The sequence below is a fragment of the Toxorhynchites rutilus genome, chromosome 2 (assembly GCF_029784135.1).
Source record: "Toxorhynchites rutilus septentrionalis strain SRP chromosome 2, ASM2978413v1, whole genome shotgun sequence".
In the NCBI taxonomy this organism is placed as follows: Eukaryota; Metazoa; Arthropoda; class Insecta; order Diptera; family Culicidae; genus Toxorhynchites; species Toxorhynchites rutilus.
The window spans coordinates 330,427,050-330,446,595 of record NC_073745.1 but is presented as its reverse complement, the minus strand read 5'-3'; the positions used below and the strand labels follow the sequence as shown (position 1 = coordinate 330,446,595).

Genomic DNA, 19,546 nt, shown 5'->3' with positions numbered 1-19,546 from the left:
ATCTATGAATTTTAAGAAATTCTAACCAAAACTTATCATTATAATATAACATTATCTATAGACACTATTTTTGTATGATATTTTTTCACTACTTGCAAGTAAAAGTGATTTTCATTTACATGGAGTACTGAATTGATTTGAAAAATAAAACAATTTTCATTCATAATTTTGATTTGAAAAGTGTGCTAATTTCTTCTGCAAATCCATATTATCATGCAAACTCCCCCATTTCGTAATACGAAGCTCAATGCCGTCAACGCGAATAACAAACTGCTGAAAAGCTGATGAACGATTAATTTCAAAAATCGGGGATCACTAGTTGAACGTCAAATAAAATCAAGGGGAACTTCAACGAATCGTTTGATTCACGTTGATCATGTTAGTGGATAAACAAAAAGATTTCAATGGAAGGTTCGCATTGAGTGCAACAACAGATATGGAATCTAATTTGAGGAAATTATTTTTCTGTAATTTAATCAATGCTTTTGTCATGCGAAAATAATGTCAATTTTCATAACATTTCAAGATACATTCAAATGCTCCTCACAGCGGATCTTCCATTTGAATATGGCGTCGATTGTTCACGAAATTTTGCTTTTCAACTGGTCCAAGGACCAGTTAACGTTTGCCCAGTTAAAAAGCAGACCAGTTAGGGAACGATTACTGTATTATGTACCAGAGTAACCACAAAGAGGCGCCTGCGCCCACCTCAAATGATTGCCTACAAGTATTGTGTAACTTGAGGGGTTGTTCTGGTGTGTAAGGGGGAATAAAGAGACGAACGACTATCATTCAGCTCAATAATTTAAAACAACTACAATAACCGGTGCGAAAACGGGTTGCTATCTGTAGAGTTCAGAGATATGAGCAATAATAAGAGAGGGAGAGGATTAGGGAATCGGAGAGCCGAGGTTGATGTCGAGAGAAGATGCGTGGAGTAGTTAGTCGAGTTTGAACAGCACGTGAAGTCGGTTGAAAAATAAACAAGTGGAATAAAAATATATTTGTGAGTTGTACTTCAGAAATTTCGGAGAAACCCTCTTAAGGTACATGGTAAGATACTACACTATCCAAAATAGCAACGATAGAAGTTGAGGAAATACCAACGTTCATAGCAACCCACTGGTGGTGATGCTTTAATACAAACAAGAAAGCACAGTCCGGTTGTTCCACTGCAATCGAATTCCGCCCTTGCAAAAATATGCACCTGGCGAAAGCATAAAGAAATTTAATTTGAAACTCGTGTTTTTGCATTTTATACGATTTCAGATACACATGATGCATCCTTTGATTGATATTTTATACGATTCTAATTTGATACGAATATATATGCGACCTAGCCTGTGTAAAAGTTATACGATTTAACCTTATAAACTGCGGCCCAATCTCGGAGAAAACCATCAGCAGGTACGGCGCGTTATGCGCATGTCAGTCGTTGTGTTGCGCCAGACCAGTGACTATTGTGAAGAAGTGAAAGACTGGCGAGAGCGTATATATACGCCTTTCGTATAGTATAGTCTTTCAATATAAGACTAGAGAGAGCGTGTATATACGCCTTTCGTAGTGGAAAGGTTAATGTTTGCTGTGTATATCACCTTCATTTTGCATGTATATGCCAGTTGACGTATCATATACCACCCAAAATATGGGATATATGATGCCGTATATACGATTTAATGTTTGCTGGGGTGTCTATAATATTACTATTATGTATTTTAGGCGTTATGGGTATTTATTCAAAGAAAAATATGTAAGCAAACGAAAAAAGTCCAGATTTTTTTTTTCAACTTTATGTAATTTTAAATGCCAGCCTCATCAAAACAAAGTTATGATTTACGGTCTGTGAGACTGTATGCGCAAGTATACGGGGTTAAAATTGATGATTTTAGTTAGAACGAGAATATCGTGAAGGCCGATTATATATTTTTGTTTTTTTTTGTGTTATACTTAGAAATTCTCGGAGTTAAATTTGTTTGAAATGAGTGTGAGGTAGCTCAACCCTTTTGTTGATAAATGCGGAGAACCCAGGATGAACAAATTTCATTTATTGTTAATACCAGAGGTATTACTAAAATGTCAAATCCCTCATATTGCCAGTGTACCCAATATTGCTGCGGTTCACTGACATTTTGGTTCTGTCAATTACTGTTGTTTACAACTCGGTCCGGTCGAATAGTGGCTAACTTTAAACTCCATGTTAAATGTGAACACCTTCATGTGAATCCGAAATATGAAAATCTCTCATGCAGTTAGAAATAAAGCAGCGCATTTTTAGATTTCAATCCTCGCAAATGATATGTTGGTAAACAAATGACGCCATATTGATTTTGATTTTGGGTAGCCTATATTCAATTGATGTATAACCCCTGGTTAATACAAATATATTTTCAAGAATATTTTTTCACGTATCACGTGGACCCTTCACCGTGAACAAGTGTGGATATTTTCAAATCTTCTATTCACTCCAGTAATCCCATTAAAATTATCCTTCCACGTCGTTAAGATTTCCTCCAGTTTCTCCATATTTGAAATTGTACGAAGCGGTTATTGCGAACAAAAATGTTGAAAAGTTACATTACAATCGGTGTATGTCTCAACACCCCTGGTTAAAAAGCCTTTCTGAAGGGTTCTACAAATTTTTGTCAAGTGTCAACTCAGCTTGCTTTCAATTCCAAACCGATGCAACAGAAATCGATTTGCTCGTAAATACACTACAATTGAAGTGAAATAGTGAACTCTAATGTTTATATTTGTTCGCTACCATGGAAAATAACTCTGGGGTGAGAATTGTGTATATAGTGGCGTATACGCCTATGTGTTTTGGTATTTCTATCGAATTTACTAACAAAAGGTTATGTTTGTATTACACTTTACAACCACAGCAGAACCAAAATTCGAATGCATCACCGGTGTCAATGTTGCCACCTCCGCCACCCCCTCCTGGGATGTTGATGGGTGGACCACCGGGTATCCCGCCAAATTGGCAACCAGGTGGACCTCCGTTGATGGGAGCACCTGGAGGGCCACCACCGTCCCTAATGGGTGCCCCGGGAGGGCCACCTCCATCACTGATGGGACCCCCGTCTGGTCCGTTGCTAGATGATCAGAGTAAGAGTCTACCGCCTCTGATGTCGCTAACTGTGGGAAACCCAGATCAGGACCAGGCAAACAAAAAACCATCGGAATTGATCCTCCCGAAAGCGCTGGAAGATGTTCTCGCAATGAAAACCGTTCGCGCTAAGGAATTGGGTGCTGAAGAAGTGCTGGCTGCTGTTGGAGCAGTCGTTCCTCCGGCTGCCTCAGCACCAGCAACGCCAGCGGGAGTTATGAGCTCATATCTCGATATGGACGGAGATTCGGATGATGACAACGTGGATGGGATGGCCCCCCACCCGCCAATCATCTCCAAAGCCGAGGGTAGGTTGGATCGTAACCGCAGGAGGAAGCAGCGCAAAAAGGAGAACAGAAAAGCTAGACGAGAACAAAGTGCCCTGGTGCTGCTACAAAGAGAGAAAGATAAGGAAGGGCTGAAGGGACAGCCGGCCAATGAGGGAGAGTCTTCACCAGAGAAACAATCCGGGAAGGTAATGCAAATTTTTACATTGTGTATCATTGTATTTTCAATGTTTTGTAATCCGAAATTACAGGATAGTAAAGATCGAAAGGATGAGAAAAATGAAGAGGAGTTGCCCAATGAAAATGGCGATGGAAAAGGTAGCAAAGATGCAAAAAAGGATAAGGATAAAGAGAAGACTAAATCCAAGGAAAAAAGTAAGGACAAAACAAACAAAAAAGATAAGGAGAGCAAGAAGGACAAAGAAAAGAACAGTTCGCTGATCGAGGACGAGTTGGACAAAGTTGAGATTGAATACGTACCCGAGAAAGTAACAATCGCGGACTTGGCGCCAATGTATCGTCAGTTTTATCGAGTGTTTGAAATATTCAAACTAGAAACAAAGGCAAAAGAGGCTGCTAAATCTGAAACCACGGAAAGTGAAAAAGCCGCTGCTACTAAAAAGGCTAACGAGAAGGACGATGATGATGACGACGATGATGGGATGGATCTGGATGATAAGGACGATAAGGAGAAGATTTCGAAGCGGAAGATGAAGAAATTGACCCGGTTGAGTGTTGCCGAGCTGAAGCAGCTGGTGGCACGGCCGGATGTTGTGGAAATGCATGACGTAACGGCTCGCGACCCGAAACTGCTGATTCAGTTGAAGAGTCATCGGAACACGGTACAAGTTCCAAGGCATTGGTGCTTCAAGCGGAAGTATCTTCAAGGTAAGAGAGGTATCGAAAAGCCTCCGTTTGAGCTACCAGCTTTCATCAAGAAAACTGGTATCATGGAAATGCGTGCCTCGCTGCAAGAGAAGGACGAGGCCAAGACTCTGAAGGCAAAGATGCGAGAACGCGCGCGACCGAAGATGGGCAAAATCGATATCGATTATCAAAAGCTACATGATGCCTTTTTCAAGTTAGTATAATATAAATAGGGTAGATAGGGGCAATATGGTCCCCCAAAGAACGAAACGTCCTAAATCATGTAGGAACAGTTTTAAATTATGCTACATGTTAAAACCTCACGATTTGAAACCTTATTGATCGATGTACATGGTATGAATATGCTTTAAAAAAGATTATGTGGAAAATTTACACTTTTAAAAAAGTGTTCCATTTCCGTCGATCGTAAGAACTACGGGGCAATATGACCATGTTAGTTGATTCAATCTTTTAATCATGTTATCGCTAGGAAATAACGTAACAAGTTCATAAAAGGAAAGTTTAATCTATTTTGCAACTACAGTGGAACCCCGCGGTGCGGATTATGCGCGACAGCGAGTTCCATAGTAAATCCATAGGCCTTTCCGGGTGATAGTTTCATTCACTTTTGTTTTGGTCATGGCTTTCACATTATCTGACCACTGATGTACACGACCTTGTAGATGGATAATTTAATTATTTTGTATTGAAAAACATAGTTTTCATGCTGAAATATCTTTTTTCGTGTTTCGCACTCATTTTAGTCCTTTATTGCGTTATCCGCGATTTTCGTGATTCGCGATGAGCCAGCCAGACTATTCCGCAGATAACCGGGGTTCTACTGTATCTCGTATATTTCATTGGTTTTGATCCAGGATCAGAGAATATCTTTGAAGTCAGTGGCATTGATAGCATTGGTTCCATCCATCGTTGTCCGTAGAAGAGCTGGATTGTGTCCCACAGTAGCAACATAGGGTGTCTGTGGAAGATTTTATAATCGTTATTCCGTGCTCAGCACCCAGCACTCATTTGTCTTTTTCCCGCATTGCTAGGATTTTGGAATTTTTGGTCTGCACCTGTTGAATGAAGATAATAATTTTTAGTTTACTTCTTTCTCCATGATTCCACATCTAGCTATTTCCAACTATGTTTACAAATTTTGACAACTATATTTACAGGTTATGTTGAAAAAATACTTGGTCATATTGCCCCAAGCAGGTATGCTCATTCCGTCTCGTACATTTACGCTCAATAAAAATTTGCTGATCTTTTACATGAAACGGCAGAGCAGCGCAATAAATCAGTGGAAATGTTCAAAAAAATACCAGTACGAATTCATATTAAGAGCAATATCATATATTTTAGTATGAAGCGTACAGGGTTTTTTTTTTGCTTTTCTCATATGGGTTTCGTGTAGGATTGGGCGATCTTTATAGAAAGATCGATCTTGTCGAATCGATTTTCCGAACGGCCTAGGGATCGATCCACTGAATAAATCGATACCAAAGAATCCTCTTTGTTAAAAATTAAAAGCTTTTTTTCGATTTATCTGCTTATTCTATAAGAATGTCGTCTTTTCTTTCAACATGGTATACCAATTTCGTATTTTTATTCAAACATCGAAAGGATTCTGTTTTGTTCCTCAGCATGAATGCCACAGCCACAGGGCGTTCGTCTTGTACCGTCTGATTAGATTAATTGGAAAAGCATTATAAGAAATTCAACTCAGCTGACAATGATCACATAAGAGCCAATCGTGCCATATACGACGCCAGTTCTAAAAACAACATTTCACCTGTAATTGATGTCAACATGATCCTACAGTGACTCAAACTCGTAATCGTACTCCACCATGCAGAACTATTTCCCTTCTTTTGAAAGTCGAAAACAACCTTTCGGAACATTGTATTTAGATAATTGTAGATTATAGTGTCATATGAGAGTTGAAAGTTTTACCTTCTGTTTTCAGAATAATGGTTTTTATTTCTCTAAAAATGACGAATGTATGTACTAGTGTATGAAAATTGACTCAAACTCATAATCGTACGCTGCTTGAAATCTCTGCTCGATTTCGAAGGCGTTGGCCAATTTCCGAATTCCATCATCAGTATGGTATCCCTTGTTCATTGCAACTATTTTCGGTTCTCTTTGGCCTTATCTACGAGTTTTTGGTGTATTCGGAACAAATATTTATAATTTTTTTCATTAAGTGGTTTTTAAAAATCGTTATTTTTAGAAATTTAATGGTTTTTAAATTTCTTACACAGATAACATCCTCAATTTTTTTACTGGGATTGATGTCGGAAGATTGTAGATGAATATCAATAACTTTTGAGCAACTGTCCTGAGCTCTGGGTCATTGTCTTGGCAAAACTTGTATCCTCGATTCCATCCCATTTTGTTGACACTTTGCTTTATATTTTTCTTCAGGATGTTCAAGTAAACATTCTGATCCAATACACCATCGATAAAAATCAAATTGAGTAAACAAAAAGTTTGTAATGTGCCTAGGAAGGGCAACTTGAATGCCCGAGCACAGGGAGACAAACAGTATCTCAGCAAAAAAAATCAGTAACTCCAATTTGATTATTCCAAACAGCATGAAACACATCAATGTCTTACTGGTAAGATGTTATTTCCGTAGATGGGTCCTTATTTCATATTTTTGGCTCCGATGGTTATCGTTTCGTATGGAGGAAGCCAACGATGAATTAAACGTAACAAAAATCTGAAAGTAACGTTTAAACATGGTGGTGGTGGAGGCAAGGTATAAGGGTGCATGTATGAGCAATTTGTTTTTCATCGATGGTGTATTGGATCAGAAAGTTAACTTGAACATCCTGAATGAAAATATAAAGCAAAGTGTAAACAAAATGAGATATGGAATCGAGGTTACAAGTTTTGCCAAGACAATGTCGCAAAGCTCAAGACCTATAAAGTTCCCACATGGTTACATTAAAGTTACTCAAAAGTTATTGACATTCCTCTACAGTCTTCCGACATCAATCCCAGTAAAAAAAACTGAGGAAGTTAATTTCTGAAAAAAAAACGATTTTAAAAACCACTTAATGAAAAAATGGATAAATATTTATTCCGTACACAAAAAAAACTCGTAGATAAGGCCAAAGAGAGCTAAAAATAGTTACAATGAACATACTAATGATGTAATTAGGAAATTGGCCAACGCCTTCGAAATCGAGTGGAGATTTCAACCAGCGTACGATTATGAGTTTGAGTCAATTTTCATACATTAGCACATACATTCGTAATTTTTAGAGAAATAAAAACCATCATTCTGAAAACAGATAGCAAAACTTTCAACTCTCATATGACACTATAGCTTTATCTAAATAGAATGTTCCGAAAGGTAGTTTGCGACTTTCAAAAGAAGGGAAAAGAGATCTGAATGGTGGAGTACGATTACGAGTTTGAGTCGCTGTATGATCCTATGTGCAACTGGTTACAGTACATCCCCTCAGTAGCTGCCGCTAGCTCTGTCTCTGTCAGCATTTGTACCGAAATTAATCGTAGAAGAAGCGAAGCGATTATGTTTGAAAAAATGTTACTTTTGATGAGATAAATGTTTCGATGTTTTTGTTTTCGTACAGAAAAACAAATCTAGTGTTTCTAAGATCGAAATAAAAAAATCGATTTAGGACTACGCAATCTTTTTTTTAAATTTGTTGGTTTATCATTTCGGATATCATTCGCGAATACGTCGAAATTTCATAAATAACTCTTTAGTAAAAAGTTCCGGAGGCCCCGAAAAGGTTTAAGGCTTGCGTGATTTTTGCATTTCGAGAAGCAACGATTCTTTCTTGCCTTTACGAGAACAATACACTTATTGGTCGTATGTTGCAATTTTTTCTCTTTATATCAATGCAGGCATGGAACTGAGTATTTAATGAGAAGCATCTTCCGTACATCGCCATTCAACAAGCATCAAACACGCGGCTAACAGATGCACACAGTTACAGCGATAAAAATGAAACATCAGAACAGAGCCTATGCGCACGAGAGCAAATACTCATGGCAACTAAAAGTATCGAAGGTGTGCTATGCTATGCTATGTACAGGAAATGAAGTTCTAAGTTTCGTGCAACGTAAACAAGCAACACACACAAAGCCAAAAACTGATGGCTAGAAGCGACCTGTAATCATTTGCACTCTTCTCTTTTTTTTTTTGCAAGCTTTGCCATGGCTCGGATGGTTGTGTTAATTGCAATGCCAGATGCACTTCAAGTGAAATATTTGCTAGCGTTCAAAGCTCGAGGGGAAACATAAAACAAAAAACGAGCAGAATAAGCGACCTTTGACCACAGAAAGATTCTGATGATTTTCCTCAGAAGACATACAATACTTATACGCTAGCGACAGCTCACTTACTATGCAAGGGTGGAGTTTACTTCGCATATATTCTCTTTTCGCTATCCCCCTTCGTTGTTTCTATTCTAGCGGCTGCATAAGTAGCCCATTATTGACAGCTCTGTTCGGGAAAGCACACAAATGGACAGAAAAAAAAGAATGGGGAAATGGGAATGATTCCAATTTTCATTAATTTAAACCATATACAGACTATGGGATTGTAATGTATAGCATATCAAACAAATCTTAGAAAATTTCCGATTCGATTGGTATGCAAATCGTTAAAATCCGTTCGCAGCAAAAATAGTTATTAACGTTAACTTTATTTCATAAAAACGTGACCTGTTTTCTGATTTTTCACCCTTAATGTAAGACGTAGTCCTACGTCAAAATCGGAATGGAAAAGATCGATCTTCTAAGAATCGATCCGAGATCGCCCAATCCTAGTTTCGTGATAATCAGTCAGTGTGAGATTTCTTTCAATATCTTTATAAAACAATTGAATTTGAATACGGTTTTCACGGAGATACTTAATAAAAGTATTTCTAAAACGATTGTTGGAAAATAAGTGTTATTGGTTCAATAACAAGTCCGAACGAAGGGTGGCCCGTTCCGTTCCTCCTGGTCATATTGCCCCTATCTACCCTACTTATTTATAGTATAATCGTGACAACTGTCTTTATTCCACAGATGGCAAACAAAGCCTCGCATGACCATCCATGGCGATTTGTATTACGAGGGTAAAGAATTCGAAACTCGGCTGAAGGAAAAGAAACCCGGGGACTTATCTGAGGAACTGAGAGTGGCTCTTGGTATGCCGATTGGGCCCGCCTGTCACAAAATTCCTCCGCCGTGGTTGATTGCCCAGCAACGTTATGGACCACCACCCAGCTACCCCAATCTGAGGATTCCCGGCTTGAATGCTCCAATTCCGGAAGGGTGTTCATTTGGTTATCACGCTGGCGGTTGGGGTAAACCACCTGTGGACGAAAATGGCAAACCTTTGTATGGTGATGTGTTCGGAATGAGCGCAACCGAGCTAGATGTAAGTTTTTAATCGTCAATTGAAAAACTAGATAAACTATATTCCTTTGTTTTTAGAATGGCCTTGGAGAGGAAGACATCGATCGTACGCAGTGGGGTGAGCTCGAATCGGAATCGGAAGAATCATCCGAGGAAGAGGAAGAAGATGGCGAGGATCTGGGTGCTCCTGCGGATGAGAGTGGACTGATCACACCGGCGGAGGGTTTGGTTACGCCTTCCGGTCTGACGAGTGGTGTACCGGCGGGTATGGAAACACCGGACACGATCGAACTGCGCAAAAAGAAGATCGAAAGCGAGATGGAGGACAATGAGACTCCAGTTTTGTACCAAGTGCTGCAGGAAAAGCGCAACGAACGCATCGGTGCATCGATGATGGGATCTACCCACGTGTACGATTTAGCAGCGGCAACTGCTGCTGGTGCCACTGGAGGTCCACGAGGCGCTCGCGGAGGAGCAATCGATCGCGAAGGTATGGTTGAGCTGGCACTGGATCCATCCGAGCTGGATATGGACAACGATGCGATGGCACAGCGCTACGAGCAGCAGATGCGCGAACAGCAGAGTCACTTGCAGAAAGAGGATCTCTCCGATATGTTGGCCGAGCACGTGGCAAGACAGAAATCGAAGCGGAAACGACAGCAGACGGACACAACTAGCAAGCAGACTAAGAAGTACAAGGAGTTCAAGTTCTAGATGATCGTCTGGAAGAGGAGCATCAATTAAAATATCACATATATTACTCACTATAAGCTATCGCAATAAAAATCGAGAATTTTTCATTTGAGGCCCAAATAATTTTCACCCTTATTCCGGAACACGATCAAATTTGAAATTAGCACGATTCATCCGATTCATCCGATTCAAACCCAATCGATATATGCAAAAGTGGCAACATTGCCTTGAGGTGAAACAAAATTGTGTCTGATAATGATTTTATGAAGGCCAACTGGTAACTTCCAGAAATAGTTATATGGGTCTTCCCCAAGGCTCATGTATAAGTTCTTTATAATTTTTATGTGAAAGATATTGACAGTTGTTTTGTTCTGTGAAGGGTCCACAAGCCGAAAACTTGCATAGACCATTGCAAAAATACTTAGACAACTTGTCTTCTTTGGCAAGGAATTTAGAAATTGAATTCTCGCCGCAGAAAACGAAATTGGTAGTGTTTACTCGAAAGCGGCTTCCAGCCCAATTGAAATTTAAGCTTTTGGGCAGAATCATTATCCAATCACCTTCAAATACCTTGTTTGATTCAAAAGACACTTGGAATACTCACATTATGTATTTGAAGCAAAAGTTTCAAAATAGGGTCAACTTTCTCCGCTCGATTTGTGGCATGTGGTGAAGAGCTCATCCGGAAGATCTCATAACGCTTTATAAAACAACGTTTCTATCTATTCTGGAGTATGGCTTTTTCTGCTTTCTCTCAGCAGCTCAGGACACTGGAAGTCTTGGGCCGTGGTTACATTCACTCATACCAAATGTGTCTTTGAGAGGGTGAGTCAAAGGTTTGGACGTAAGTCGTGACTTCACTCGCGTAATGAGTAGACTTATGTTCAACCACTATTCGCTAGATGTGCATCACCACAGAATAAATCTTGTCCAAAGCAATGTCTGTCGGTGTGGAAATTGTTATGATGACATCGATCACGCAGTTTGGCAATGTACGGATAATTACACAGCCAGAGTACCTTTTGGATACAGAGCCGAATGACCCTTGGGTTAAAGTCTCCTCGAAAACAAGGACAGAACAGAACTTTTTGGATACCCTTGAGGCTCAAGAAAGACAACCCTATGTTCCTATCAGAGATGTGTTGAGGACTCGCGACATCTGCTATATGCAGTCGATCTATGTGTTTGTAAAAGAGTCTAATATAAAAATGTCTCAGATAAAAATGTAATGCTTTTGTGTTCTTCCTTTTCGTTATTAGTTTGTTTGACTTGTCCCCTCATCCTCGCCCACCCTCGACAGTCAGTCGAACACCAGATGCTATCACTGGTCATTATGCACTACACATAATGACTAAACAATATAATTATATTGTTTAGACAATTTTGAACGTTTTGAATTTGTTAAAAAAACTTCATCAGGTCATACATTGAAAATAATAAAAACAACAACAAAAAGCAAAAAAAAAAACTGTTGACATTAAGATATCCGTTCATATAAAACTTCGTCAAAAGTCAAAATCTTTGTCAATAAAAAAAAAACTTTTGGCTGTTAGCAAAATACAGCCTTAACGTGTGAAATAAAGTTTCTCTTAAGTTCTGCTAGTGTTGTACGTTTAATATGTGTTTGCATCGAGTCGAAAACATTACTCCTTTAATATATAGCGAATTTTGTGAAGCACATGTTAAGAAATGTGGTGTTCTTATTTCATCCGCGTTTCTAGTATTATATCTATGAAAGTCACTTCCTCCTTCAACTCGATCACACAAATATCGAGGCAGCAAACTGTTAAATGAACACCATAGTTGAATAAACAATGCAAAGCGTCCAGCATCAAATATGAGGAAGTGAACCCGTTGCATTGTAAAATCAAACGCATTATTTTATTCTGCAAGCGCTGTAATCTCGATATTTGTGTTTCATTGGCCAAAAACAAAATGGAAGAGCAAAAGTCCAGATGAGGAGAGATGATTGATTTGTATAGCTGTATTTTACTGCAAATAGTTAAATCGTTTCTTAGTTGACACGCGATTCCATAGTTCTTGGCAATTTTCTTGATGACATTGTCAATGTGAGTACTGAACTTAATTTTATCATCAATAATCACGCCAAGATATTTAATCTCCCGAACGCGATCAATGGTCTCATCTTCAATTACAATCGAGACGTTTTCATTTATTCGATTTGGCGTGATTACTATATCGTTCAAAAATAAGTTTCAGTGCCTCAGAAACCGGTTAAGAACAAAAGGCAAGGTTTATTGAAAGTGTTCTTCATCCACGATAACTCGCGGCCCCATTCTGCTCGCGTAACTCAATTAAAAAAAATGGACTGTGTTCGAGCAACCTCCTTGCTCCCCAAACCTCGCCGACTATCACTTATTTCTGGTGATTAAACAGGTGTTCGGCGGTCAACGTTTCGATAACACTAGAGAAATTCGTGACGCAGTTACTTCGTACTTAAAAAAGTTGGACGCTACGCACCTCGCGCTCGGAATAGAAAAACACGTGCCACGCTATGAAAAAGGCCTCGAACGTTATGCGATTATGTATTATGTAGAAAATAAAACATGGATTACGAAAATCACCTAGTTTTTTTCCTAACTTGCACTGAAACTTATTTTTTGAACGACCCTCGTATTTTGTTTTACTTATGTTCAATTTCAATTGCTTATACTTCAACTCAGTGTTGCTAATGGTCACCATCGTATGACTGTTCATGGAGACGTATGTGCTGTGTCATTAATGAACATCATAAAATGAACAGTCAAACAACCGTCGAACTAAAAATGTCATGACATTTCGGCTTTTTTTCGTCCTATACATTAGATATCCATCGCCCCGTAATTAAACAACAGTGTTCACGGGGAACGCTACCGCTGAAAACGTTCATTCAACACATTCGCACTTGATAGGGGAGAATTCGACGGTTGCTTTGATATAGCAATCCGTCTGAATACCATCCATCGTGTATGGATGTGCGGGTGGATGTATATGTGCAGCTACGCTTGAATGCAGAATAAAGGGAGAAAAAGAATGCACACCACTGCAGTTTTAATGTCAAATGACATTAAAACTACAGTCATATTAGCCGGAATTGAGGGATGGTTATGAGCACGAATGGTAGAATGTAAATAGCATATTTTCATCGCTCTTCTGGGTACGGTCGACAGAAAGAGAAAACATATAAACGTTCAATTGATAGTCGTGTTTGCGGCTGTGCGTTTATTTCTGATGTGACTGTTAGAACCGAGCAATGCATTCTTGGTTACATTCGCAATACATATTGAGCCGTAACTCTTGAGCAAGGGCAGTATGTGATGGTTGAGAGAAATGTCGACCGTTTACAACACTGCTTCAACTATCTTAAAGAACGCAAATCTGAATTCAAGTGTAAAACGGCCTCCTATACATTTTTAGCTGGAATGAATAACACAGTATCATCAGCAAAAAGATAAATATCGCATTAACGTAAAACTCGTCGCATGTCATTGAACCTGATCACGAACATCACTGTCACAAACGCTTTCACGTCACTTACACTTCACTTAATCTTTTAGTGTTTATCATCATTGTCACAGACAGTTGCGTGTAAAAATAAACGTTGTGAAGAGAAAGAATTCATTCCAGTTTATAAGAGACATGTCAGTTGCATAATTTCGGGCGTCTGAACGTTATGTAGATAACGAACGTATGTTTTAGAATGACAAGTTTGCGATTCTACCTCGATGATTTCAATGCCAACTATTCGGACTCATTCCATGAATCATTTGCTTGGTGCGTTAGATTGCTGAATCAAACGCTGGTTCAATGATGAGGAGGAATACTAGGTTGCTCTTGAATAATGTAGTTGTTGAACATATGGGAATGTAATTTTTCTCTTTCTATAAATTAATCTAGAGATAAAGCATGACTATCATGAGTTTAACAATCGATTTCTCGCATACTCTTGTACTCAGCTCTGTCTTACTCGTTTGAATAGTGAGAAGTATTTAGTGTAGGTCAACGTTAGAATCATTTTTTAAGAACCGTTCCTACAATTTTGGTGCATAATAATATCTTCTCTATCTCAGAATAAACCCGAATTTGTCCATCTCATGATCAGTATAATCTGAGCTACTCCCATATGGGATTCTGAAGTTTAATCCTCTTATCGTTCCCATTTTCGTGTGATTTGATAAACGGTTTGTGGTTGTGGTTTGATATAATTATTTAAACAGAAACTGGGCAGTAGCGTCGGTCAGAAGCATAATTTTCATATGAAACATCTGATGAGTTTCAAGGAATTTGCCAAAAGCAGAAAATGATTCAGATTTTCTTGAGACGGATATCAAAATTATAGAAAAAGAACTAGAGAATTATTTAAAAATTATTAATTTAAAAGCTTTGCAATGATAGATTCATTTTTTCCTTATTTGAAACTCAAATATTCTGTCATTCAAAGTATGTCTTCAAAACAATATCGCCGAAAATATCTATTACGTAAAAATAAAAGATTAATGGCCTTATTGGTTGTAACTATCGTCCTGATTCGGGTCTTGTCCACCAATTGCGAATGTTTGAATTACAAAAACCAGTTCTGCAATGTTGGAAAAACAATACAGTTATTATTTTACATTCAAAATATCAACAAATCAATATTATACATAATCAATCATATTGATCGTTTTGGGCCACTGGCCTCCATTGCCATTTTATGGGGTTGTAACTCTCTGTCAGTCTAATCCTTAAAATAGAAACAAAAAATGTCTGTTCATTTAGGACAATCGAAATTAGACCTTTCGCCATGTTTCAATCGGTCTACGGGAGCTACATAATTAGTCCTCTATTACATCCCATAGTGCATTTATCGAATCCTACAAATTTACGTTCTCTGGAAACGTCAAGATTTCGTTCTAAAAATTCCACCAAGCGGGTAAATTGCTGTTTTTTATCTTTTCTTTCTTAAAGAGCAAGACAAGATTCAAAATGTTAGCAAAAAAGCTAAATAAATCCGAAATTAAACTTACTCCATTCCGCGTGACTAGCTTTCACCATCTAAAACACAAGTGACAAATATACTTGTTTTTACCCGTGACGTGACAGTATCGTGATATTCATAATAACACCGAGTTCATCAAAGTTGTCACGACGGATGAACTCTTCCGGATTCTACACACACGGTGGCAGCCGTAATAACGTTGTATACAATTCACTTCGTTTTCACCGTGAAGTGACGTTCGTGATCAGGCCCATTGATGTACATAATAAATAAAAGGGGCCCTAATACACTTCCCTGAGGTACTCCAAGATTATTCCCTACGGGACTGGGAATTGAATCATTTAGATCCAAGAAAACAGCAACAATCGTGTCTTTACCTTCTAGTTTTTCGTTCCATTTTGCTAACACCAAGTTCAATGCGGTTTCACAGGAATGGCCTTCCCAATATCCGGATTGTTCTGGTATTAGCAAAGAATTACGATTCAAATATTCCAACAGCTGGCCTTCAACAACAAGTTCCAAGAAAGAAATCGATTTTTTATTTCTTCCCGATATTTTTGTCCGCTTCGTCTACACATATCGAATTAAAAATATGTTCGTAAAATATTCCTGAAGGTTTAAGCTTCAAAATGGTGTTTCGAAAGTTTGTTTCCGACCTTTATAGGTAGTGAAAAAAGATTGGCTGTTCTACCGTACACTATTTCGAGTTTGAGTCACTGTATGTGGTACGCATGTGAATATGTGGAAGACAGTGCTAAATTAGAGTCAGAAGGCGTGAAATCCTTAATTTACGACCACTTTCTATTTCTCACGGCACGGTATTGAATTAAAGAGACTTTAAACTCAGAGAGTTCATTTCTCAACGCAATTTCAAATGTACAGATAGAGAAAAGTGGCTTATAGTGATTATAGTGCCTTCAATAGCCGGAATGTATTTCTATTTGAACAATATTTGATACTTATATTGTTTGGGAATTTTCGAGACAATCACTCGTCCGTCGTAGCTTAGTGACGCAAACAGCCACGGATCTGCGGTGCTCCATTCCACACAATACACGGAGTCCTCGTGCTGATCGAACGTCTGCAGGAGTCCGTCCGCTAAATGTTCCTTGCTATTCGTATTCTCCTCTCCACCTTCGAGCGTTTCCGAGCTGACACTGCTGGCGCATGTTAGCAGAACCTTTCCATCGCTACTGCTCGAGAGTAACAGCTGATCGTGGTAGGTATTGAAGCGGACATTCCAAATCCAGTGGTGATGATCACTTCTGGCAAAAATATGTTCCTTTGTGTTGCGAAAATCCCATATTTTCATAACACCGTCGTCTCCGCCGGTCACTATGTGACACTGTTTGTTCGGATTACAGTCCAAATCTCGCACCAGCTGGTTGTGCGCATCCTCAATTACCCACGCACAATGATTCGGGTCCCTCACATCGTACGATCGGATGCTGCAATCGAACAATGTTATGAACTGATTCCCATGGTTGAAGTGCGACCATCGGCCACCCGAGAACTTCGGTGCATTTTTCGCATTTATTTCAGCCACCAGTTTGGTGGATGATTCGGTTCGGTTGAAAAGAAGTACCTTGCCATCAATCACCGTACTTAGAAGAGCCGCGTCCGTTGGGTGGAACTCTGTTGTTCGGATTTCGCTACCGTATCCCTCTGTGTTGAGAACATCTACGTCAGCAAATTGCAGGAATTCCCGATCGTCCTCTGGCGATTCCAACTGCTCTGGCAGTTTGAGTATCGCCGTCTGCATCACAGTTTGGATGCCTTTAAGCACACTGTAGCAAGATGCTAGAATACGCCTGTCGTGGGGACTGGCATTCAGCTTCCATACCTCCCCCAGGGGATGAGAAAATACTTTTGTTTTAAGGGTGAAAGATTCTTCGTTGATATCAACCACATGCAGCTGGTTGTTGGGTTTGAGAGATTGCGTGGCCACGAAGAATCGTACATCGGTGCTCTCTGCTTGCTGAGAGGCCAAAGCACGAGCCTGTTGGAGTGAACGTGGACAAGTAAGATTGTCGTTTCATCGTAGGATAAGCACTATACTATACCTGAAATTCCAATCCGTACACTAAAGAGTCGTTGTCATCCATGGTTTTCATTCAATAATTCAGAGTAAATTATTGAAGAGAACTATCATTATTTCATATGAAATACTAGCTGATAGTCAACGCATTTTAGTATTACTCCAAATCGGTTGATTTTTTTTCAGATTCAATGGTGTTTACACGAGTGACGTCACTGCTTAACTTATGTTTGCCCTTCAGTATTTTCACTCAGAATACACACTCATATCATATACTTATGATCTATATGCAAACCCACCCAGCAAACATTGAAATCCTAAGTTTGTATATATTAAAATCGCATGATACCAAAACAATCCATCCTCCTGGATTGTCGCAGCAAATATTAAATCGAATAACTTGCATTTATAAGTCGTATATAAAGTGGAAGCAAATTACCATCATATATTGGGTTGGGGAAAAAGAAATGTCGTATTTCTCCTCTTATAAAACTTACCCTCATTATTTGCAAAAAAAAATCAGACAGCCAGTTTTCGCAAGCATTTTTTGAGGCCAACTTATTATCACCAAGAGCGTTTTGCATGGATCGGAAGAGATGATAATCACTTGGAGCCATTTCCGGACTATACGGAGGGTGCAATAGGACATCCCATCCGAGCTCCCGTAGCTTCTGGCGGGTCATCAAAGATGTGTGAGGCCGAGCGTTGTCCTGGTGGAACACAACACCATTCCTATTGATCATTTCTGGCCGCTTCGCCTGCTGGTCAAATGCCTGCCTCAAACGGTCAAGCTGCTCACAGTAGAGAACCGAGTTGAGGGTCCGGCCATCACCAGTCACTATCTTCTTCAAAAATAAGTCGAGTTCGTTCCGTTTCAGCAGTGCATCGCAGGCGTTGATTCGGTCTAGAAGATTTTTTTGCGTCAACTCGTGTGGCACCCATACATCCAGCTTTTTTTGGAATCCAATCTTCTGAAAATGGTTGGATGATTTCAACGATTTTGTCGGTTTCCACGACGATTGGCCTACCAGGACGGGGTGTGTCTTTGACAGCCACTACACCAGAACGAAATCGATCAAACCAACGCTGTGCTGTGCGAATCGTATAATCGGGTAGAGATGGGCGAGCGCTCACGAGCCGGTTCAGCAGAACGAGCGTACGATCCACGGTTCTTTACAAATGAACCGCTGTTCAAAAAAGAGCCGCTTTCCAAAAGAGTCTCGGCTCAAAAAGAGCAGCTTTTTGGAAAGAGTCTCGGCTCAAAAAAGAGCCGCGTAAAAAATCCGTTGTCATACGTAGCAACAACACACGATCACCATTGATCACGAAATCTTCCTGTGAGTTCGCTACCATTTCTTGAATTGGGTACGCAAGTAAACCCTTCACCACCAATGTATTTACAAACCGTTAGGTGATTGTAGTATCTAGACGGCGTCAGCCGCTGTAAACTAATAAATTACTTCCGAGTATAAACTATTAAATATAAACGACGTCAGCCTCTACGATACATCAAATGATTGCCTTATATACACTGCATCCTTCGCCAACGGATTAACTCCAATACATTTCGATTGGGGGAATTCTGGGCAGTTTGGGAGATTCATCTCTTTCTCAATGACGTCTACTCCGTTATCGCGATACCTATGTGATGCGTTCTTAGTGCAGTCTTCCGGCAACAGCTGCAGATTCCCCGCCAAAACATCGGTTTACCGGCAAAGTTGCCCGCAAAAAATAAATGTATATTTTTGGGATCATCTTCCCGACTCCTGACTACATAAAACTTCTGTCCCGGAAGCTGAACGCATGCACTGAATTTTGTCAACACCTGGTTATAATGCGTCCGGGCCCGAGTTTTTGCTGTAATGCTTTGATTCCCGGTTCTGTTCGATTTCTTAAGAGCTTGAAGAAACCTTCCAGAATGTGTATATCCAAATTGTTACAGCATCGAGTTTGTTGGCAACATCCACGTTCGAAAGTCTTGGATTCGCTTTAATACTCTATTATACCAACCTATACCAACATACCGTTTATTACTAAAGTTTTTTACTCCTAAACTCGGCTCTGTTGCGGACATGACTGAGTATTGGCTTGTCATTTGACATTGCAATTTTTTGAACTTATATCTGTAAATAAAATCAGTTCGTTGTTTTTTTTTGTTTGCCTAACTGATTTCAATGCTGAAAAAA

The 19,546-nt window shown here is 39.4% G+C and overlaps 2 protein-coding genes across 3 annotated transcripts; one reads left to right on the top strand and one right to left on the bottom strand.

Annotated features, from left to right (window-relative positions):
- The first annotated feature begins 2,651 nt into the window (after window positions 1–2,651).
- On the top strand, window positions 2,652–10,487 carry LOC129765443 (splicing factor 3B subunit 2). 2 transcript variants are annotated; one of them, XM_055765772.1, is made up of 5 exons: window positions 2,652–2,780; window positions 2,886–3,584; window positions 3,648–4,477; window positions 9,319–9,673; window positions 9,730–10,487. In XM_055765772.1, exons 1-5 carry the CDS (start codon window positions 2,763–2,765, stop codon window positions 10,363–10,365), a joined length of 2,538 nt encoding a protein of 845 aa, XP_055621747.1. In that variant the 5' UTR covers window positions 2,652–2,762; the 3' UTR covers window positions 10,366–10,487. The 2 variants fall into 2 exon arrangements, with proteins under 2 accessions (XP_055621747.1, XP_055621746.1); XM_055765771.1 differs by having other exon boundaries at window positions 2,883–3,584; window positions 9,730–10,486.
- Window positions 9,316–17,566, bottom strand: LOC129765444 (EARP-interacting protein homolog). Its single transcript, XM_055765773.1, has 2 exons — window positions 17,386–17,566; window positions 9,316–17,321 (listed from the first exon to the last, which is right to left on the bottom strand). Exons 1-2 carry the CDS (start codon window positions 17,434–17,436, stop codon window positions 16,260–16,262), a joined length of 1,113 nt encoding a protein of 370 aa, XP_055621748.1. The 5' UTR covers window positions 17,437–17,566; the 3' UTR covers window positions 9,316–16,259.
- Between the last annotated feature and the right edge of the window lie 1,980 nt (window positions 17,567–19,546).